This window comes from Octopus bimaculoides, chromosome 3, assembly GCF_001194135.2.
Source record: "Octopus bimaculoides isolate UCB-OBI-ISO-001 chromosome 3, ASM119413v2, whole genome shotgun sequence".
Taxonomy (NCBI): domain Eukaryota; kingdom Metazoa; phylum Mollusca; class Cephalopoda; order Octopoda; family Octopodidae; genus Octopus; species Octopus bimaculoides.
The window spans coordinates 118,594,632-118,618,983 of NC_068983.1; the positions used below are offsets into that span (position 1 = coordinate 118,594,632).

Genomic DNA, 24,352 nt, shown 5'->3' on the forward strand with positions numbered 1-24,352 from the left:
TATATATATATATATATATATATATGTATATATCTACATGTGTATATATATGAATGTCAATATATTATATTTCTCGTGTGTGTGTGTGTGTATGAAAATAAAGTTTATGTAGCATGTATATGTGTAACAACTGTAATTGGTATAAAGTAAATGTGGTGTTCTTGTCAGAAAGAAAAGTACATTGCAAACTTTCTGTGTTAACATCTGTAATAGCTACTAACTAAATGTTAGTCCATGTCTGGCTGGTAAGGAAAAAAAAGCTAAGAAGAAACAGATGGAAGGGGAAGGGGTCAAGTAAGATGGCATAGCAGTCAACAGTTAACATGTAAAGGGAATAAATGAGATGTCAGGATTCTGATTATGTTATAGCAGGTAAGAGTAGATGAAAAAAAAAACAACAACTCCATAGGTTTAAGGTTTTCATTTCCTCCTAGAGTTCTACAACCACTTGAGACCCGAGGAAAAAGATCTTCATTCTTTTGTTGTTTTAGGTACAGGAATGGCTATGTGGTAAGAAGTTCGCTTCTCAGTTAAATGGTTTGGGGTTCAGTCCCACTGCATGGTACCTTGGGCAAGGCTGAGAAAAAGTCTAATGAATGGATTTGGTAGACTTGCTTCCCAATCACATGGTTCTGAGTTCAGTCCCACAGCATGGCACCTTGGGCCAGTGTCATCTGCTATAGCCTCATGCCAACCAAAGCCTTGTGAGTGGATTTAGTAGATGGGAACTGGAAGAAGCATGTTGTGTGTGAATGTATGTGTGTGTGTGTGTGTGTGTGTGTGTGTGTGTGTGTGTGTGTATTTGACCCCACTGTCGCTTGACAACTGGTGTTGGTGTGTTTACATCCTTGTAAATTAACGGTCCAGCAAAAGAGATTGATAAAATAAGAACCAGACTTCACAAAAAAATAAGTACTGGAACTGATTTGTTCGAGTAAAATTCTTCTAGGGGGTGCTTCAGCATGGTCACAGTCTAATAACTGAAACAAGTAAAAAACAACAAAAAAAAGAGTGTGTGTGTCTTTGTGTTACCCCACTGTTTGACCATTGGTATTGGTTTGTTTATGTATCCATAACTTAGTAGTTCAGCAAAAGGAAACAATAGAATAAGCACCAAACTTTAAGCAAATATGTGCGATGGTTGATTTGTTTGACTACAACCCTTCAAGGTTGTGTTCCAGCATAGCCACAGTCCAATGACTGAAATAAGTAAAAGATAAAAAATAGTCTCAGATTAGCTCTGATTGAGCAGGTCAACAACCAGCTTTGACTATTTCATCATCTATTCAAATGCATTGTACTCAGGATCACATTGTTAAATGTGAATTGCTCTCATTTTATTATTTCCTTTTCTTCTTGTAAGATTGTGTGGAGGCACAAGGCTTAGGGGTTAGGGTGTTGGACTCATGACCATAAGATTGTGGTTTTGATTCTTGGACCAGGTGATGCATGTGTTCTTGAGCAAAATACTTTATTTCATGTTGCTCCAGTTCACTCAGCTGTAGAAATGAGTTTAGCCTGGAGAGAGATGGGCTCCGCCAGGCTTTCTCACCCTAAATATGCTGCATGGCTGCAGCACTGCAACAGGGGTTAAGGGATTTGTCAGTTGTCAAGATTGTGTGATGTGAAGGTGATTTGGTTTGTATTTCTAGCTGGTTGATTGACTACATTGAGATACTTTCAGTGGTTATTCAACTAGCTTTGTATAACAACAAAAGTTCTCCATTAAAAAAAAAAAAATCTATCTTTGGTTAAAAAGAATCAAACTTTCAAGAGTAAAGAAAGCTGTGTCAATAAAATATCAGTCATCTAAGTGGGAGGATGGTGGTTCAAATCCGTTTGCTGCTGCTGCTATGTTGTGTGTATTGCCAAAGCATTTATCTATCAAAGTGGAGGCACAATGGCCCAGTGGTTAGGGCAGCGGACTCGCGGTCATAGGATCGCGGTTTCGATTCCCAGACTGGGCGTTGTGAGTGTTTATTGAGAGAAAACACCTAAAGCTCCACGAGGCTCCGGCAGGGGATGGTGGCGAACCCTGCTGTACTCTTTCACCACAACTTTCTCTCACTCTTTCTTCCTGTTTCTGTTGTGCCTGTAATTCAAAGGGTCAGCCTTGTCACACTGTGTCACGCTGAATATCCCCGAGAACTACGTTGAGGGTATTTGTGTCTGTGGAGTGCTCAACCACTTGCACGTTAATTTCACGAGCAGGCTGTTCCGTTGATCAACGTCGTAAGCGACGGAGTGCCAACAACAACATTATCTATCAAAAGCTCAGTTACTTTAAGCTGCAAGTAGGTGCTGAAAAGTAGCTTAGTTCAATACTATTGTTATCTCTTAAGGGTCAACCTTAATTTAACAGACTATTTCTAGCAGGTCAAGCAGTCAAGTAAGAGTATCTCAGTATGGCTGCTTGATTTTCTAGAAATAGCAATGAAATCTTTCTCAAATCACACCCTGCCATCTTAAATAAAGGACACATTAGATAATGTATTCTTGTATATCCTTAGAAATGATTATGGAATGGTCATGGCTGGATTGCCTTTTGTCAAAGGCCTGCTCAATCAGGTTATTAAAACCATCATTCATCATCATCATCATCATCGTTTAACATCCACTTTCCATGCTAGCATGGGTTGGACAATTTGACTGAGGACTGGTGAAACCAGATGGCTACACCAGGCTCCAATCTGATTTGGCAGAGTTTCTACAACTGGATGCCCTTCCTAACGCCAACCACTCCGAGAGTGTATATAACATTCAGAATGTTATATACCAGATGAAAGATCAAGAGATATTACCAACAATAGCAATTAACTTTCTAATTTACTCAAAACCTCATTTAATGCATTGCTTCCGTAAAGCTGGGCATCTCTGTTAAACAAATTTAGGATTTATATCAGTGTTTCTCAACCACTTTTTTTTTTACCTATGAACCTCTTTGATTCCTATTTTACTTTATTGGAACCTCATAGCCATTTAGTGTTTAAAAAAATCCTTTTATATTTTTCATCATCATCATTTAACGTCTGTTGTTCATGCTGGCATGGGTTGGACAGTTTGACCAAAGCTAACAAGCTGGGAAGCTTGTCCAGACTCCAGTCTGATTTGGCATGATTTCTATGACTGGATGCCCTTCCTAACTATTTATAGAGTATACTGGGTGCTTTTATGTGGCACTGCATGGGTGTTTTTATGTGATGCCACTTGGGTACTTTTACATGGCACTGTCACAAGTGCTTTTCGCTACCATAGGGATGGACTTTAACACTTCTGCTGTGGAGTACAGGTCTTCTTGAGTACAACAAGGTGCCAGGCATCTCGGTCCTTTGTCATCTTGTCTGAAAGGTTCAACATCCTGAGGTTGTTCTTCAGTACTTAAATATTATTAGTAATTGTATATAAATAATTATCAAAATATTTTGTGTATTGTGGGAGTATAACCAATTTATTGCACATAATTTTTAACAACAAAATCATGTATGGACACTCAAGAGTCATATGGACACCCCCAAATTCAAATTAAACCTAAAGTAAGATAGGTTTAATACAAAACAGATTAATAAATTTAAACTAATGAACAAATGCTTTGATGATGTCTAATATAAATAATGTTATAAATACAGATTTGTGGCGTATTTTGTTTCATTTGTCTACATGATTAGATTTTCCTTTTATTTTCTTCAAACAAATCTTAATTACTCTGAAACATTTTAAGATTTCAGTTAAAGATATTTGATTACTTCTGCTATTATCAACCTCTCAACAAGCCAGGTTATCTAAGTGCTATCTTTATTTTTCACTGGCAAGTGTGTTTGTGCATGTACATGTGCATATATATATGTATGTATGTGTGTATATGTGTGTATGTATGTATGTATGTATGCATGTATGTATGTATGTATGTATATACATACACACGCATACATATATATATATATTCATATATATATTACACACATACACACATACATATTCATGTATGTATGTATGTATGTATGTATGTATGTATGTATGTATGTATGTATGAATGTATTAAACTGGCATCATTAAAACCAAGGTCAGTAGATGTTGAGAAAATTAGTGAGGGTTTTGTGTCAGCAAACACTAAGTACAAAATGTTCATAAATTAGAATAAATTATTTTGCTGTGAGGAAGAAGAGAAGCCTAACGTTTAGGTAACATCAATAATATAACATAGAACAGCTTAGTTTATGAAATTTCATTTTTGCTTTTTTTTTTTAAAGGGGGTCTATTAGTACTCTAATATCTCAGTAAAGAACTGCAAATGGTATGTGGATATGTAAAGGGGAGAGAGCTACTAGGGTAACAAATATCACAATAAACAACTATGAATAGTGGAAGTTCTTTTTAGATAGTCATATTACAGTATGTAAGAAAGAAACCTACAATCTCAGTGCAATAACCTTCATTAATCTGTGTTAGCCTAACGAAACAAGTCAAAAAATATCATGAAAGAATCTTCATGGTTTACATAATATCCAATAGTAGCATAAAGTTGAACAAAAATTGAGCACAAAACATTAGAAAAATTCAGCAAAATGAGACACAAACTTACAAATGTATAGGCACAGGAGTGGCTGTGTGATAAGAAGCTTACTTCCCAACCACATGATTTTGGGTTCAGTCCCACTGCATGGTGCCATGGACAAGTGTCTTTTACTAAAGCTTCAGGTCAATCAAAGCCTTGTGCATGAATTTGGTAGACGGAAACTGAAAGAAGCCCATTGTATATATGTATATATTTGTGTGTGTGTGTGTGCTTTTGTATCTGTGTTTCTCCCCTCCCACCACTTGACAACTGGTGTTGGTGTACTTATGTCCCCATAGCTTAGTGGTTCAACAAAAAAGAGCAATAGAATAGATACCAGGTTTAAAAAAAAAAAGTACTGGGGTCAATACATTCGACTAAAAATTCTTCAAGGCAGTGCCTCAGCAACCAAATAATAATTCCTCAACTCACCTTAGACCATCATTGTCACATCTCACTCACACAGTAAAAACATTCTTGCAAACTTCAAAAAAGCCCAGTTGAACTACATTCACTAAGAGACAGATTTTAGTAACGCCATAGTCATTAACATAGATACTAAGGTATGCTTCTATTTTTATTTGTTGAAAAATAAAAATAGAAGCAACCAAAAAAAAAAGAGAAAAAAAAATATAACCAAGCCAAAAAGGCCACACACACTCACACACACAAAAAAGAACTAACGACACAACTGAAATTGTTAACCAACATAAACTAAAGGCAGCCTCAAACACAACACACCACACACATCAAAAATAAACTCAACTTCAAGAAAATAAACAAGGTTTGAATTTTTCCATATGTTTTCCCCCTTTTAGAAAGGTTCAATTCTTGTTTATTTTCTTCATGTTGTTCAATCACTCCAAATACCAGACACATGTTCAATCACCTCCTAACACACAGACACGTGTTTCACTCTTCAGTCCCCCAACACAACTACAGCTCACCCAGAACACTGGTACAACAGTATTTTAAAAACTCTTTCTCTCTCTCTCTCTCTCGGCCCATACCAAACATCAAAAGTACACAAAAATAGCAACAACATGAATAATAATCTTACAACCTTATAAAGACCTGTGAACACTATGACTGTACAAATGCAGAAGACCAACAAATCTCATATTCTGGCTGAGTCCATTTTCTGTGTGTATGTGTGTGTGTGTGTGTGCCTCTTTCTCTCAGGCTACTATACGAAATTCCTATGTGACATAGATCAGTTTAATCATTTAGCTCTGTTTGCCAAGGCTGGCAAAGTCTATAGTACCAGTAGATAATATAGGTATGTAGGATCAAATTTGATCTATCATTCAACCAACTATGTAGCATAAATTTGTTTAATCATGTCTCTATGTTCAGTCAGGATAGATGGCAGTTGCACACAGCAACCAGTAGTAATAGCAGAGGTCAAGCATAATGAGATTACAACAGAAGACAAGCTAGCTAATGTGACATTATTACAACAGTAGACTTATTGTAGAATATATTCTTATGATTTTATATTTAAAGTGTACCAGGTTGTGAATTTAGCAGATTATTTAAAATAAAATACCTGTCTGTAAGCTACAACAATTTGTTATAAGTGAACATCAACTATATTAACCCTTTCATTACCGTGTTTCTATTGAAAAAACCTGCCTTTATTTCAATTAATTTTGAAAATAATAAAGAATTTAGTTTGTATTGTAGAACCAAAAGTAGTCTCAGGTTTGCACTTACAAACATTTTTTACATACACTTACTCAAATACATATATTGATAAGCAAAACTCATTTTGTATACACACAAAGTTACATATGGTCTAGTAAACCCATGATCAATACCGTACCCTTACTTTCTTTTTGGAGTTATGTAGGATTACATTTGTCAGTATGTCCTTTCTTTATTTGAACTGGTAGGGTATAAGTTGAAGGAATTTAGTTGCTATTCCTAGCAGGTCAATATTTTAGTTATTTTCCAAATTTTATCATTTTTATTTAATCCCTGTAGCTACATTATATATTGCGAGTTATGACATGGCAATCAACATTCGATATTACGCAGTAAGGTGAGAGTACTTTGAATTGTATTGTCAGCTGCCTATACCATTTACTACCATGTCGAGTCTTAGAGATTCATGTGAGAAGAACTAGGGGAAAAGACACGCCAAGGAAAACATGAAATGACACTGAACCTCACAAAGGAAATGAGAAAGGAATGCACCAAGTGGATAGTTGCTGTGTTGGAGAGGACCTCTCCAACATATGCAATCTTGAAAAACATAGATGTAAAACTGATGAAGATGATAATGATCAAGTACTACATTTGATAGCATATTAATTGCTTAAATACATATATATAAACAAAACAGGAAAGTGGAAATTTTTTGGTATTATCTATCCTCCATTACAAGTGTTTCATTTGCTAATAGGAATTACAAAGATTTACATGTTCAATAGACATGTAAGAAATTAACTATTAGAAATTCTTCAGATAGAGTAAAATTATATTACAAAAATAACATTTGGATGAAGCCAATAACATTTGGCTATTTTTAAAGAAGGAAGATTTTCAAATGACATTAGAATTTTACTGATATTAAAATGGTCACTTGTAACAAACAATCTTTGGTTTGGGGAAGTAAATGTTTATGAAAAGCACTAAATTAAAACATCGTTATCATCATCATCATCCTGTAATGTTCGTTTTTCATGCTGGCATGGATTGGACTTTTAATTAATATTATTGAGAAAATATGCTCCCCACAATAGCAGCAACATGAACTTATTGCTGATCAAAAAAACCTAGATACCATGATTTATTCAAAATTAAGTAGGTGTAGAAACATAACATTCTAAATCTAAATTTTAATTGGAAAGTTGTGTCAATATAGAACCACTTAGTTCTTTTATATTTATAAACTACCTAGTTTTTTTTATTTTTAAAAAATATTTTCATTTCTTATTGGTGTGGAGGTATATGGCTTAGTGGTTAGGGTGTTGAATTCATGACTGTAAGATTGTAGTTTTGATTCCTGGACCAGGTGACGCATTGTGTTCTTGAGAAAAATACTTCATTTCATGTTACTCCAGTTGACTCAGCTGGCAAAAATGAGTAATCCTGCAATGGACTGGCGTCCCATCCATGTGGGGAATATATATGCCATGGAAACCGGTCCTATGAGTCTATATGACTCAGGAAGGATCTTCACCCCCTTTTTTTTTGTGGTGGTCACCATAGATACAACTGGGAAACAGATTACAATGCATGGTTTTTTTTTAAGTACTTGCATCCACATAAACAAATGCGCACACTCACATACACACCTTTTTCTTTTTGCTATCTAACTAATAATTCAGGAAAATTTCCAATTGCTTTGGTGGAATTTCATGATATGTTCTTAGTAAAAATAAAAAAAAAGTTTGCAATTCAGTTTTTGATTCTCAGTTGTAACAATTTCTATATACTTATGTCAATGTGTCTTTATGAAATATGTGAATAACACAAATTATAAACAAGAAAGGGTGCAGCACTGAATATGTCTCTTGAAAGCAAAATGAAACAAGCTTAGAATATGCAAAAACAATTTTTTCTTTTTAAAACAAAATTCAAACACAAATAGGCAGAAAAATATAAGAATGAAAAAAAGAGATACACAAACACATAGACAGCAATGGTCTGATGAACAACATGACCGAAAGTAACAATAGTAGTGTCAGTAACAATAGTGTACACAACATCATCAACATTTAATGTTTACCATGCTGGTGATGGGTGGTGGTGAGGTAACATGATTAACATATAAAATTGTACTTATTGTAGTAATTATATAATATCCTTTTACTTTTATTTTTCTACTTATTTCAGTCATTTGACTGCAGCCATGTTGGAGCACCGTCTTAAAGGGTTTTAATCAAAGAAATTGATTCCAAGATTTATTCTCTGTAATCCTAGTACTTATTCTATCGGTATCTTTTGCTGAACTGCTAAGTTATGGGGACATAAACTCACCAGCATCAGTTGTCATGTGATGATGGAGGTCAAACACAGACACACACACATACATACATATACTACAGGCTTCTTTCAGTTTCCGTCTACCAAATCCACTCACAAGGCTTTGGTCGGCCCAAGGCTATAGTAGAAGACACTTGCCCAAGGTACCATGTAGTGGGACTGAACCCGGAACCATGTGGTTGTGAAGCAAGCTACTTACCACACTGCCACGTCTGTGCTTATGCTTGATAATACTATGCTTAATACTTGATGATATTAGTAAATGTTATTGGAATAAAATGAGAGATAAGTATATATCTTAGCTAAAGACATGTTTGAACAAGAATAATTAATTTTTGATGTTATATTTGTCTTGGATAGTATCTTTTAGGCAGGCAGTATTGCTTGTTTTCTTCATATATAATAATCTCCATTACATTTAAGTTTAATGACATAATTATATACAATTGTTGTGTATGTTACCCTTTTAAAAACTTAGAATGAGTGGAAAAAGAAAGTGCCATCAATACTCAAGTGAATATTTGAAATATAAAATTATTCCATCTATAAATAGTGAGCAATTGTCACTATGTTGAATATATGTGAAAAAAAACAAAACAAATTATTCTCAAATGCAAAAATCATTGAACATTTACAAAAAAAAAACCCCCCAAAAAATTCATTCTAATAAAGCCAGAAAAGATGAGGACTACTTTCACCAAATGAAAAATGATTTTAAAAACTTCCAACTTTCAAAGGGTTGTTTACCAAACAAACTGAACAAATTGTGAAGTGTTTGGTTATGACTTAAAAACTTTCAAAACTAATTATGAAACATGGGGAAACTATGTCCATGACACTTTTCAGGACTTCCAAGAGCAGAGGAAAAAGTTATTTTCAGACAAAGGACTTGGTCCAAATGCTTGCTACAGAGTAGGTTCTGGAAAAAGCAATTCTGGACAGGTTGTAATGTTAAACACATTAACTGATTAAATATAATAACCTAGTTGTTTGTGTTACTCTCTTGATATTGGTGTTACTGCTGGGTAAAGTAGAGCTAGTGCAACTGTATCAAGACAATTACCCCACTAGGACAATTACCCCCAAAGGATATTCCCCGATGACAACTACCCCCAGGACAATTACACCCCTTTTGGTTAAATACCCTCTCTCCAATATATTAAGAAGCTTTAAATCATCGCCTGTTGTCCTCAGGGGTAATTGTCCTGGGGGTGGTTTTGTCCATGCTGGGTAAAAGTCCTAGACTCAGTGCAACAACACTTTTTTGGTGATCCAGGTTCATAAAAGGGCAGAATTCAGTATTGCATGGTAATGAAATACTAATTAATTAAACAATGATTTGGCTGAATACATTGGTTAGATGTATATACCTATTTCAGTGAGGTGAATTTAGCCACTATAATTTAAGTTTTTGCTATTTAGATTCAGCACAGAGTAGGTGGCTAGATACTAATCACTGGCTCTTGTGACAGTTGCCAACGGGGATGAAAAGATTACAAACAACAACTGCTGGATTGTTGTATATACATATTTTATAGCAATATATTAATCATGGGGAGGTATTAAAAGTATTCAACTTACGTGTAACAATTAAAAAAAAATCCTTTAAATATTTTTTTCCTCTTATGTCGATAGCACATGTGTAAGTTCCAGTGTGCGCTGATGTAACTTTCCTTATCCGAAGAGTTGATCTTTGATAAACTTTTTTAGTTTTTTTTTTTTTGAACCTGAAGATAATGAAACAATTTCAGTTAGTATCATGTCAAAATATAAAATAGATAAATATATAAATGCAGCCATAAAGACATTTTAGGGCATAAAAACTTAATATAAAAGAACAAACTTTCTTGTATAAACAGAATGACCTTGCTTAAAACAAGTGATAGGAAGTCAGTATTGAGAATTCACTCCAAGCAGTGAAGAGAAAGTTCTTGTGTTCATGTTAAGCACTACACTTTGATTAACCCTTCAGCATTTAAATCAGCCATATCTGACTCAAAACCAACCAGATCTGGCTTCTCACACTTAACTTTCAAGGTCATTCTCAAAATAATTACATTAACAAAAACTCAAAGCTATGAGATAATGCATGATTAATTGAAAATAATAGGAATAAATAAGCATTATATTTTATAGAATAATCTGAATGCTAAAGAGTTAATCATTTGTTTCAGTGTGTGAAAGTAAATATGATATTTATAACATAAAAATATGCTTAAAACACATTTAGTCCTGCTGCTAAATAATGATACCAAAATTTTCTTCTATAAATACTCAAAGGATATTTCATTTATTCATCAGACAGAAATCTAAAAGTTTTGTTTTTACATCATTGCATAATGCTTTTTGTAACTATATTGTATTCTCGTTTCTTTTTATCAACAGAGATTAAAAGAATAACAGACAAAAGTATGGGATTGATACAAGTAGCTGAAATTCTTAAAACAGTTATAAAATAAATTCTTTCAAATAATTGGAGGGTTGTTTAAAAGTGGTTGACAGCTTCTGTTACTTAGGTCATTTAATTAGAGTAGAGAAGAGAGTTCTAAAAGTATAGAAGCTAGATTAAAAACAGAGAAGAAAAAAATTCAAGGTGATTTTAGCTCTGCTGGCATCAAAAGTATTTTCTGTAAAAATGCTGAACAAATTATATTATGCTTGAGTTCAAAGTGCAGTATTGCATGGTCATGAAATATGGACATTAAAAGCAAGTGAGCATGTTCTACTGGATTTGTAATGATGATAATATACATGAATGATGAGGAAAAAAATAATAATAAGAGCTGAAAGAAACAACTGGGTTCAAAAGGAATCAGATATAAAATGCTTGAGAAAGACTGAGTTGAAATAGATATGTGATGCAGATGGAGAATGACAGTAGGATAAAATATACCAAGTGATTTAGAGCTGGGATGAATCTGTGAAAGAGGAATACTGAGGCAGACATAGAAAGACAAAATAGAAGCTAATCTCAAGAGATGACAAAAGACTGCAAGAAATGCTGAGAAACTGTGTTGGAGATCTGTTTTTCCTTGCTAGCATGGAAAACTGGAGTATGATGATGACACTGATGATATGACGCATGTTTATAACTTTGTTACTTTAATGTTTAATGTTTAATTACAGAAATTGAGTTTAAATGCATGCTGGTTGAATGACTGAAATGAGCCACATAGCTGTGAGTAGAGGAATATGCAAAACTATAAAAAAAAATTGGGGGGAAAAATAGTTTATTGTTTTCTGTTTGTTAGTCCAATAAAAGGCAGACTAGGACTATAACTTTTTATAATTTTCCAGGTCCAGGCAACTGAAGTAGTGGAATGAGATTAGTGCAGCTAAAATTTGGTCTAAGCAATTGTAGAATATTGGCTCAGAAGAAAATTTGAACATGAAAGAGGTTTCAGAGAGATGGATTTATATTATTGTAGATATGTTTTAGTATTATTCTGACTTCAGCAGTGAGGCATAGACTTCAACATATTTGGCTGGAAAAATGAAAATGATATTTTGGCCATTGACTAATTTCTTTTTTTCATCATTGCATAAAATATATTAATACTAACTTTACTGTTGTTTAACTTGTGGATAGATAGCATCTTTGAATTATTATTTAAAGTCTCTGAAAAGTATATTTGATTTTAGAACTACTTTTCTGTAATAGTTACCTGTCACTGCATAGATAATTTTTGATACAACTAATATCAGGTTTTACCATAACTGTGCAATAAAAAATTTTATGGCATCTTTAAAAATTCAAAAATCAGCAGAAGAGCATTAATCTAGAGGCTCAGTTCTTCATGATGATGATGTTGCTGGCACAGGCAGTGAACTGCCAGGCTCATTAGAATGTTGGATATGGTGCCTTGCAGGATTCATTCCAGTTCTTTGCACTTTCAGTTCAAAGATTAAATTTGCTTTTCTTATTTTCAATGTTTGGTAAAAGCATATATCTTTCTTTGCTTTTCTCTCTCTCACTTGGAATTGGCTGTCTTTTGCTGCCATAAGGGCCATGGAGGAACCACTTTGGATATCCCTTTCTCAAAAAATGTAGGAGAGTAAAGCAAAGCACTCACAAAAACTTTCCTCATACAAAAATTGATATATTACTCAAGACACAAAAATATGAAATGACGTGCAAGACAGAAATAAAAGATGAAAAGGCACTACTGAGTAGCTGGTTGTGTAATTATGAATTCAAAATCAGCCAGAAGCATTATCTTGATGCCCTTCAACAAAATACAGTACTCTACTTTCTTCACATTACCCAAATAAGAAAACATGTTCTGCTATGAAACTAATTGGAGTTAAGTGGGACATTTTTTGCACAGAACATCTGCTTGAAAGAAAATACACAAATATCCAAATATATAGGCAAGTCTTAAGTTGTGTTACCTTTGAATTATGGATATTAATTTGTGAGAAAACTAAAGACTGCTATATTATGTTAGTTTTTTTCTGGTTTGATTTAGCTTTGGTTTAATATAGAAAATCCAGCAAATATTAATTTAAACATTTCCCTAATTAATTCCTACTTAAACTGCATTGCCATTTTTTTTTTTCTGTTTTTAGATATGTTAAGCAATTAATATGCAACACTAATTGACTTTGATAATTTGTAAAGATCTTTTAACTCCATTTTTGAAGGGATGGATGAATTGCATATTACTGGAGAAATTGCTTTTGAGGATGGTTGCGTTTTGGAGTAATAGAAGGAACCAGTTGCTAACAAAACATAACGAGGCGAGCAAAGTTACACAGTTTGTTCCAGAGCACAACTTACTGAAAAAAGTAGTAAGGATTCTACTAATGCATTGGTTATACATAAAATTATTTACTCTTCTGAAATAATGTTCTATTATACTATGAAATAATTAATCATGATTTGCACTGGACTAAAAATGCTTAGTGGCATTTGGTCCATCTTTATGGTCTGAGTTTAAATTTCACTGAGGTAGACTTTGCTTTTCATCCTTTTGTGGTCGATAAAATAATTATCAATTGAGCACTGGGGCTGATATAATCTGCTTGCCACCCTACTCCAAAATCTCTGGCCTTGTTCCAAAACTTGAAATCAATGACTTGCAACTTTTTTTACTTTTGGCTAAGCAATGAAGTGAACATTTTCATGAATCATTTTCTACATTGAATTAGTTATTACCAAAATATTCATGAATTAAAGAAGAGTACCGATGATGAAAAGAATAAATATTCAGCCCCACCATACGGCACCTTAGGCAAGAGTCTTCTACTAGAACCCCAAGGCCATCTAAGCTTTGTGAATGAAGTTGGTGAAGGGAAACTGAAAGAAGCCTGTGTATGTGTGTATGTGTTTACATTTGTACTCTATTAAAGAACCATGAACTACAAGTGGTCCTGTCATTGTCACTTTCACTTCTGTGAAGAAATTGTGTGTCTGCTGGCACCTTTGAAGATGTGTAAAATACAAGATTCCTTCCTTGAAAAACAGATAAGGGTTGGGTGATAGGAAAGGCAACCGGATACAAAACAAATAATATACTCATCTAACTCATGCTAGTATAGAAAAACAAACTTACTTTTTTTTTCTCTTGCTTATATCTCTTGAATTTCGTATAAGTGTTCCATTCCTCAACCATCGGAATTTGGCATTTTCATTTTCAATTGGTGATGTACATACTAACTTTACTTTTGTACCTTTAACAACTTTTTTTATTCTTTTAGTATTTGATGCTTTATCTGTAAAAGTTAGAAAAATAAAATACAATTCTAATTATTTATCAAAAATCAAGGTTTAAAAAAAATTAAAATAATCTGTTTTATTATGTAATTACAAATGCATCATTAATTATTTTGCTTACTTATTGGAAAGGACTAAAATTAGTTCATTAATAAATTCTCTATTCTTTAATCCTGGCTTAACTCTTTAGCATTTAAACCAGCTACATCCAGCCAAAGTATTCTACCTGTTTTATGTTTAAACTGGCCAGATTTGGCACATACTCAACATTGCCATTGTAAAAATAAATAATTACATCATCAAAATCTCAAAGCTACAAGATAATGAGTGATTAATTCAAAACAATGTGATAAAATAAGCATTACATTTGAGAGTCATTTAAATGTTATAAAGTGGAATAGGGTCAATACTCTATTCTACTCAAATATGTTGAACAAAGGTGAACAAACTGTAACTTCAATGCTTTGTACATCTCTCAGAGCTACTATATGTAGCTCTTGTGATATTAAGTTTTAGTACTATTTTTCCTAAAATAACTTTAACATCCTTTTAACTGGATTTCAAAGTATTAACTGCAAAAAGACTCAATAAAAGCCTTCAACACAGTGCTGTCTTAAGGTTTAGGCACACCGGGCAGCTGCTGCAGCAAGGCCTCACAGGTCTAAGGGCCTAATTCTGATCTATGTATGCTGTGGCCTGCTGTCAATAAATACTATAGAGCCTAATACACTGATTTGCCCATGGACCTATATAATGCTGTAAAGATGGCCCTGCTCCAAGTCAGGATATGGCAGAAGACACTTGACAATGACAGTGACAACTGATCAAAAAAAAACAAAACAAAAAAAACAAGCCCAGTTGTGAATTAACTGTCATTACTACCAAACATGTCAGGGTCAAGCTTGAATGAACTTTACTACTTACTACTAACTGCTTGTGACTCCTGCTCTGTAAGAGCTGGTAATACTCTCTAGACCACTTTGCAAATGGCAACCTTAAGCATCAAAATTGTTTTTTTTTCCTAGGTTGTGGCCTTCAGCTCCACTATCATTATGTTGTTATTGTTATTGCTGCCAAAACCATATCCTCAAGTTTTCTGTTTTGGTATGGATTAACTCTTTAGCATTCTGGGTAATCTGTCAAATGTAATGCTTATTTATTCAGATTGTTTTGAATTAATTATGCATTGTTGCATTATCTCATAGCTTTAAGATTTCAATGATGTGATTGCTTGGTTTTAGAATGACATTGTAGGGTAGATATGAAAGGCCAGATCTGGCCAGTTTGAACATACAATAGACAGAATACTTGGCCCTTGATATGGCTGGTTTAAATGCTAAAGGATTAAAAAGGGATATATATATATATATATATATATATATATATATATATATATATATATATATATATATATATATCATAATACAAATAATATGTGAGTATATGCATATATACGTACATATATCAAGTAAGCACCTGATAGGATCCTATTTCTTCAAGGGCACTCTTAACCACCAATCTTGCTTGGCCATGCTAAGGGAATGGTTTGTTCCACAGGTCCAGAGGTTGAATGTTGACCTGAATGATTGTTGCTTTCAACAAGAAGGTGCCCCCACCCCACTATGCTATTACTGTCCAGGAATACCTAAATGAAGTTTTGTGGGATAGATGGATAGGGCGAGGATCACAACCACTTCCAGCACTTGTTGATTGGACTCCCAGAAGTCCAGGTCTCATGTCTTGCAATAATGCTCTGTGGGGTATTATCAAGGAAAGAGTTTCACATGAACGATACAAGAATACCCATCAGTTGAAGAATGCCATTTGGAGAGCCTTTGCAACAATCACCAAAGCACAGCTTTGGAAAATATACAGGACATGGCGCCACATCACTTTGTGCCATGGAAGTGATGGTGTTCATACAGACCTTCTCGATGTGTGACAGCGTCAATGAAAGTGAATAGAATAAATCCAGTTTGTGCTTTGGATTACTGCATTACTTGTTCTTCTATTGCTCTCATTACTTTTTGGTAAGGGGTAACAAAACTTTTAGACCACTCTGTAGAAGGCACTTGCCCAAGGTGCCATGCAGTGGGACTGAACCCAGGACTATGTGCTTGGGAAGTGAACCTCTCATTACAAATGAACAGATATGGACATAGTTTAATTATTGGTTATAAACATAAAGTTGAGCCTTGATTTGAATAAATACTATATTTGCAAATGAGCTGACATGTATAGAGTCTAATCATCAACTATAAGAAAAAAATTAAACTAACTTAAAGAAAGCAACATTAAGATGTGATACAGAATCAAAGTAAACAAAAAGCTGCCCCAGAACCCACTATGAGTAGTGTCAATGAGTCACTGTTCAAAATACATTCATTTTTGTGAATGTGTCTGAGATATCAAATATATTCTTTTGTATTATTATTAAACACAAATTTTGACATTACTAAGGCTATATTTATGAATAAAATATACTTAAAATGTTTAAAATGTCAATATATTTGAATGGTTAGGTTAATATAGTTTATTTAGGTAGCCGGTGAGCATTTTGTAAATGCTAAAACAACATAAAAGCAAGCAGTGAAGCAGAAAAGGTAAATGTTCTTGTTCTAAGAGAATATGGTTTAGTAGAGAAAGAGAGGGGGAGAGAGAGGAGGAGGAGGAGAAGGAGGAAAGAGAGTGGGAGAAAAGTAGAACAGTATTAAAAATCTGTATTTGGGTCAATGAAACATGAAATGTTTCCCTTTGGGGACTATCAAAAATGTTGGGACTGTCATCACAAGATGAAGAGCCATAATGCTAAAAGCTGACAGATGTCACTTCTTAGAAGAGCTATAAATTGAACAGTCTACAGTTAATAAAAGCATTACTACGATAAATCAAATGAAAATGGGCTGGCCCTTGATTGTTTCAGCTGGGGTGGGTGGGATGTGGGTTATTCTAATAAGTGAAAAAGACAGAATTAGCAGACTTACAGATCTAAAATTAAAACTTTAGAAATAAATGAGGTGATTTAGTTCTAAAATTGATTTATATCATAAATATTTTGGTGTTCATTAACTAAGAACCAGCAGCACACTTGTCTAAAACATATTTTAATAGACAGAAATCAGTGGTTCAGTTACTTATTTTTTAAAATTTGATATTACACTTGATGAACAATAACCAATAATGTCTATTAGTTACGGGTTTCTAATCACTGGTTACTTGCATTTTCAATGTTGAAGAGTAACAAGGAAGTGACTATAACTTGGTGTAGATAAAATAATGTAAGAGACTTAGAGCAAAGAGCACTGGATGTTTGGCTTTTCTTACTGATGTTTTTACATCCTTCACCTATGTGTAATTGACAAAGGTTACACACACACACACACACGCACACACACACATGCATACATCATGATCATCATTTTGCATCCCCCACACATACATACATCATAAGCATCATCATTTTGCTTCAGTTTTCCATGCTAGCATGGGTTGGATAGTTTGTCAGTATCTGAGTTCTTTATTTGGAGTTACTATCTTCTTAGTTCAGTGGACCACATCTTGCTTGTACAATGCATTTTTTTACTAGGTTTCTACGACTGGAAGTTCTTATCATCAACCACTTCATAAAATATATTGGATGCATTTTCTACATGAATCTATAATCAAAAACCTCACAAAATGGAACAAAATGCATCACACCTGACAATAAACTCAAACTAATAATATACTACAAAAACAATAAAACCTTTTTATTAATAACAAGCATATAAACCTGACAACAAGCTGTTAATGACAATGTAATCTATATATTTAACTGTAAAACTGAAAGTTGTAAACTTCAGGATATCATCTGTTACACTGGACATACTAGTACAATACTTTGTCATAAACTCACTGTGAATTTACAGCAAGGAGTAATAATAAACCATTATACCACACAACACAAAACAAAATTAGAGAAATACTAGGAGGATAATAAATGCTCTATAAAATTCCTCACAGAAATAGAAGTTTAATCCTGGAAGTGATATTCATATTGCAACAAAATGCCAAAATAAACATGCAAACAAAGCACACATCAAAAAAATTATCACATAGCTACTGGCATGAAAACTTAACAGTAAAAAATTTGACCACAACAAAACAAACCAACACAAGACTACTGATGTAGAAGCCCAAAAGTCTAAGAACCTTTGGCAGAAAATTCTACATAAATTCCAACAGTATATAAGAAACATAGACATCAAGTATATTAAATACTGAAAAATGAGATAGCGAAAATCTGGAAACTTTGAATATGAATTTTGAAAACTTTATTTTTTCCCAAACAAGCAGCTGAAAACTAATAAGAGGATATGATAAATCTAAAATAAAGAAGATAAAATTTGAACACAGTTGTCTGTTCCCCATATATATACAAACATGATTTACATAATGTAACAACAAAATTAGGATCTAGTCTTTTTCATTTGCAAAATGAACCCCCTTTAATTTTGCTCAGATTGCTTTCAATTTTGGTGTATCGGTGCAACTCTGAATTCACTTTAGATATGTGTATACACATGTGTACATGAGTATATAACAGGATTGAATTACACATATTTGTATATACACAAACAAATATTTTTCTTTTTTATATACAAATATTTTTCTTTTTTAATTGAAATCATCTTTAGACATCTAGTCAATCATAAGCTTCCTTTAGCATTTGCTTTTATTTCCTGAATATTTCTTTCAATGATTGCCAACTTTATTGTTTAAGCTTTATTTGAGAATTGGAGATGTGAAACTCTCAAAATCTGAACTTATAGTTTTAAAAATATGATACATTTTGATACTCTATTTTTAGAATTGAGCATTCACTTTTTCTTTTTATCTCCACTCTGAATTTTTTGCATTTAAGCATTCGTTCACTCACTCACTCTCTCTCTCTCTCTCTCTCTCTCTCTCTCTCTCACACACACACACACACAAGGATAGCTAAGTGGTTAAGAAGTTTGCTTCAGAATCATATGGTTTAAGGTTCACTCTAACTGTATGGAACTATCAGCTTGTGTTTTTTGCAACAACTGTGTGTTGACCAATGTCTTGTGAATGAAATGAAGTAAACGGACACTGGAAGAAGTCCATCATATAAGTGTGTGTGTGTGAATTCCCTTGACTTCATATGTGTCTGTAAATTGTAAATAAAAGTCATCACACAAAAATTATTCCCAAAACTATTACAATCTTTCAAATAACATATCCAGCCATTGAGCAGTTCATTATTTAAAAAAAACTAGGGAAAAAGTCAAGTTACTTGGAAACAAGAGAGGTTGTAAGCGAGTTGGTGAAACACTTTATGCCAATCAATCAGGTGGCCCTTCTGTGGATATAAAGCCTGCGTGTGTATCAGCACTATCATCTCAGATGTGGGAGCATACTCCCCCACAAGAATCATCTGAACTTTGTAGAGGGGTTTTACTATTTTCTGAGCCTGAAGATGAAGGCCAGTCTTTGTAATGTAGTCTTTACTTTACAGTGTTGATTAATATTCTTTGAATAAATTTCGCTTAATGAAAATAGATTTTAGATGAATTTTTGTAAGATCTTGCAGCCTTAAAATTGATCTTTGACAACATGTTTTGACTCCATTTTATCAAAAGTTTATATCCTTTGACATGGGACAAAAAAAAATATGTGATTACATTTACATTGCTAAGTCAAAATGTAATCCAAATGTATATTTCATTTATATTATTTATTAATTATGTATAAAGTATGACACAATTAGAGTAAAATGTTATACATAGGAATTCAGATCAAATTATACAACATGGTAGCAACTGTTTTTGCTTTCCTATTTTCATTTCAAATGAAATTTCTTTTCATTAGATAGAATGCCAACATTTGTAGAGAAAGTTTTTGCAGTATTACAAGTTCTTCTTTCTTTTTTAATCAAACGTTTATGAATGAAAAACAGCTCCTTACTGATGTTGAACATAATGATGCATTGAAAAGCACAAAGGATTTAGTCTACTACTGTAATTTTTTGGCATTATCTCCCCCCATCCTTATAAAGTGGGGTTCTAGCAGAGACATTAGAACATGATATAGAATGTCTTGTATTTGTGCTGGCTCTTTGTGTTTTGAGTTCAAATTCCACTGCAGTTAACTGTCTTTAAACCTTTTAAAGTGAATAAATAAGTACCACTTGACAACAACAACAACAACAGCAACAGTAATAGTACCAGTGCACACAACTTTATCAATTCCAAACAATAAAAGGCAAAGATGATTCCAACAGGATTTGAATTCAGAGCATAAATGGATGTATCTAAATACCACAAGGCACAAGATGTATCTAAATACTACGAGATATTTATCCTATTTGGTGTTCCAATGATTCTACCAAATTTTTAGGGTTGTGTCGTATAGAAATATATCACTGGTATTTATTCATCAATCCTAGAGAGATAAAAAGTGAAGTCAACTCTGATGAGATTTGAACTTAGAATACAAAGAGATGAAGATATTAGGTCAAACCTCTACATCTATACCCTTCATATCACTTCACTTCTTTTATTTTGTTATCCACAGTTTTATGGTCTGGTGATAAGATCTCAATTTTTTTTTTATTTTCTCCAAAAAAGGACAAACATCCAAACCTTTAGTCTTCTCTTCTTTGTCATGTCATAAAATTTATTCCACTGTTTGAACTATTTGTATTACTTTCTGCCAACACAGAATATGACTAGTTTTTCACAGATTCTGCTGTTTTATTATGTATTGCTAAGCATTTAATGTGTTGTTCTATTCTAGTCAGTTTGCAGCCTTAAAGGTAATTTCTGTTGGCTGTGCTTTAAAGTCATAGGCTTTCAGGGGCTGAAATTAAGGTTTTCTGAGATTCATAATTTTTTTCCCCCAAGCATACTAGCAGTATAAATTAATCAAAATAGTTTGTAACAATAATTGAAACTGCATCCCCAGCATGTAAGAAATTTACTATTTAATTTGCAGCATGGTAAAACAAAATAACAAATATTGTAGTTATTGATAACCAAGCAAATCAATATTAAAAAGGAAATGTTTCTAATTGAATTAAATTCTCTTCACTCTTTTTAATGATAAATAATATCTTTCCTTTAACCAGACACAACATAAATTTGAAGAAGAGAAGGATGTAATCAATTCAGTCTGCCTATAAGTAATGACATTAATTTTCTGTATAATGTATTACACAGAAAATTAATTTTAAGTATGGAAACATATTTAATCTTGCTGTAATTTCATCCCTAAAGTCACTGCTTATTTAGACATTCAGAAAACCGATTTTTGACATGGTTTCAACTCTTGCTTATAGATTTTCTTTTAATTTCCTTCAAAAGTTTCTTTGGAAAAGGCATGAATGTCAAATATTTAAAGCTTTGAGCTAAACTGAAGAGATTAACTGCTTACTTCTCTTATACATGCTGAAGTATTCAGTATGGTCTTCCAGCTATCTGAGACATAATACATGTCACATACATTACATTTGTGGTCTCACTTAATCTTTTGACCTATACATACATCCATAGGCCTACATAAATCAGGACTGACCTGGGCTACACAACAATAAAAAAAATCCTAAGAACAAATCTGAAAAATTAAGATCAAAACATTTTATATAAGACACCATATAAAACGCGATACTTGTGTTGCTACATAAGGCTATATGATCCCCATACACTGTAAAGTGAACTTTGTTCCAATTTTGATTAATGAAGTTTATTAATTTCAAACACATCTGTTCACACACATAAACATACACACCCTGAAACTCACTCTTTCTCTTTCACACACACAGTATACCGCATATACACATGCACAAAACATTAATTTCTACAAGATTTATTTATTGTTTTTTATTCTTAAGTTATATGTTACATCCACAAGTCTAGAACATTGGTAAAATGACTTATAGTATTTAGTTATGCCTCTTTACATTCTAATTTGCCTTTCATCTTTCCAAAGTGACAAGATAAATGCCAGTCAGCAACTAGGGTCAGTTTCAATCAAATACAGCCATCCTCCAAATTTAAGATCCTGTGTTTATATCAGAAGTCAGAATTGTGTACCCCTTCCTCTGTATTATCCAATTGGTGTATGTATGGCTGTGTCTTTCAGAAATCCACTTCACAACTGCATAGTTTAGGGTTTGGTCCCACCGTGTAACATCTTGGGCAAGTGGCTGGCTAATGTCTTGTGAATGAAACTGGTAGATGAACACATTTGTAGACCCCAATTATATATATGTGAGTATATATGTGTGTGTGTGTGTGTGTGTGTGTGTGTGTGTGTCTAAATCTTTTATCTCTTACTTGTTTCAGTCATTAGACTGTAGCCATGCTGGGGCACTGACTTGAAGAATTTTAGTCAAATGAATCGACCCTACTACTTATTTTTTAAGCCTGGTACTTATTCTATTAGTCTCTTTTGCTAGACTGGTAAGTTATGGGAACATAAGTACATCAATATCGTCAAGTGATAGTGAGAGACAAACACAAAGACACACAAACATAGGTTTGCTTAAATCTCATAATATAGTGGTTCAACAAATAGAAATCAATAAAGTAAGTACCAGACTTAAAATAAGTACTAGGGGTGATGTGATCAACTAAAGTGCTTCAAAGCAGAGCTTTAATGTGGCTAAATAAATGAGTGATAGAGCAATATTCTTTCAGTGTGATTGCCAATGGCTATAACAACCTAAATTTTGCTGGTGAATCTAAAATTCTGCATCTCTCATAAACAAATTTTTGTTTTATTTAATGAACTCTTAACACATAACTTACAGACCCCAACAAGAGAACATGGACATAATCTTTAGTTCACTTGCTTAGACAGTGTTAACCCTTTTGAGATGCAAAGTGTTTTGGTATAAAAGACCAAAATGTTTTTTCTGTTGTAATTGGAATTGATGGGTGCATGTAGAAAACAAAGATAAAGTGCATAAAACTATTTTATTACTATGTAAAACTATATATAATATATAGTTTTATATTATATCTACTGAAAGACGATCTCTGATTGACTATTACACTTCAAAATATTTCTTTCATTGGGCCAATTGATCAGCCTCAAAGTCTTTTCAGCTTGTATCATTTGGGCCAGTCAATTGGCCTGGGTGTCCCAAGAGGGTTAATATATAATTATCATTGCAGTGATTATCTTTCAAGGTTTACCTAAGTAGGTTTTTTAAAAGTTTCTTTTATTATTTTAATTAGATTTTAAAGACACCTGTGCTGGTACCATGTAAAAAATACCCATTCTGGTGCCACATAAAAAGCACACTCTGTAAAATGGTTGGTGTTAGGAGGGGCATCCAGCTGTAGAAACCATGCCAAAGCAGATAACTGGAACCTGGTGCAGCCTTCTGACTTGCCTGTTCCTGTCAAACTGTCCAACCCTTGCCAGTATGGAAAATGGATGTTAAATGATGATGATGATGATCTTAGAATACTGTGTACTATTTGACTATTAGTTTAATAACATATCAGGATGGCTATTTATAATTTTTCTGCTTGTAGATGCATTTTTGTAAAATCACTATAGGGTAATAGTAAGCGTTAAAACCCATAAGGCTTTTAAGAGTGGTACTTTGCTCCAGTTTCTAGATAAGCAGATTAGAGATACATATACCCACTAGATATGATAGCAATTTATCTCAGAGAATATTCCCAGAGGAGCTGATACCAATTCAACAGTTAGGTGAACTGAATAGCAAAGAATTAAGTGTACTGCCTGGTTTCACAAGGAAATGTTGGCAACAGAGTTGAAAACAAGACCTATTAGCTGATAAGGATTGTGAAACATTTCATTTTTCATAGGGAATTTCTATATTCATTGAATCAGAAGATGAATGAACTTACAAATTATGATATTTCAACAGAAATAGTGGAGAAATTCTTTTCATTAAATATATATTTTTTTTATGAGAGATTATCTTTTTCATTTCCAAGCATTGTTAGATGTAGAGTAAGAGTATTACTTATGGAGTGGTTGTGTTAGTCTTAGGTCTATTCTAATAATGCAAATCTATGGTCACAGGCTTCCAACCATGGCTTCAGCAT

The 24,352-nt window shown here is 33.4% G+C and overlaps 1 protein-coding gene across 3 annotated transcripts in view; it reads right to left on the bottom strand.

Moving 5' to 3' along the window:
* Positions 1–24,352, bottom strand: part of LOC106868416 (uncharacterized) — a 257,787-nt gene that overhangs the window by 110,771 nt on the left and 122,664 nt on the right. For all 3 annotated transcript variants that reach the window (XM_014913660.2, XM_014913661.2, XM_052966488.1), the window contains exons 2-3: positions 14,101–14,260; positions 10,127–10,272 (exon numbers count right to left, since the gene is read on the bottom strand). In XM_014913660.2, the coding sequence (XP_014769146.1) occupies positions 10,127–10,272; positions 14,101–14,260 (306 nt within the window). The remainder of the gene's footprint in view (positions 1–10,126; positions 10,273–14,100; positions 14,261–24,352) is intronic.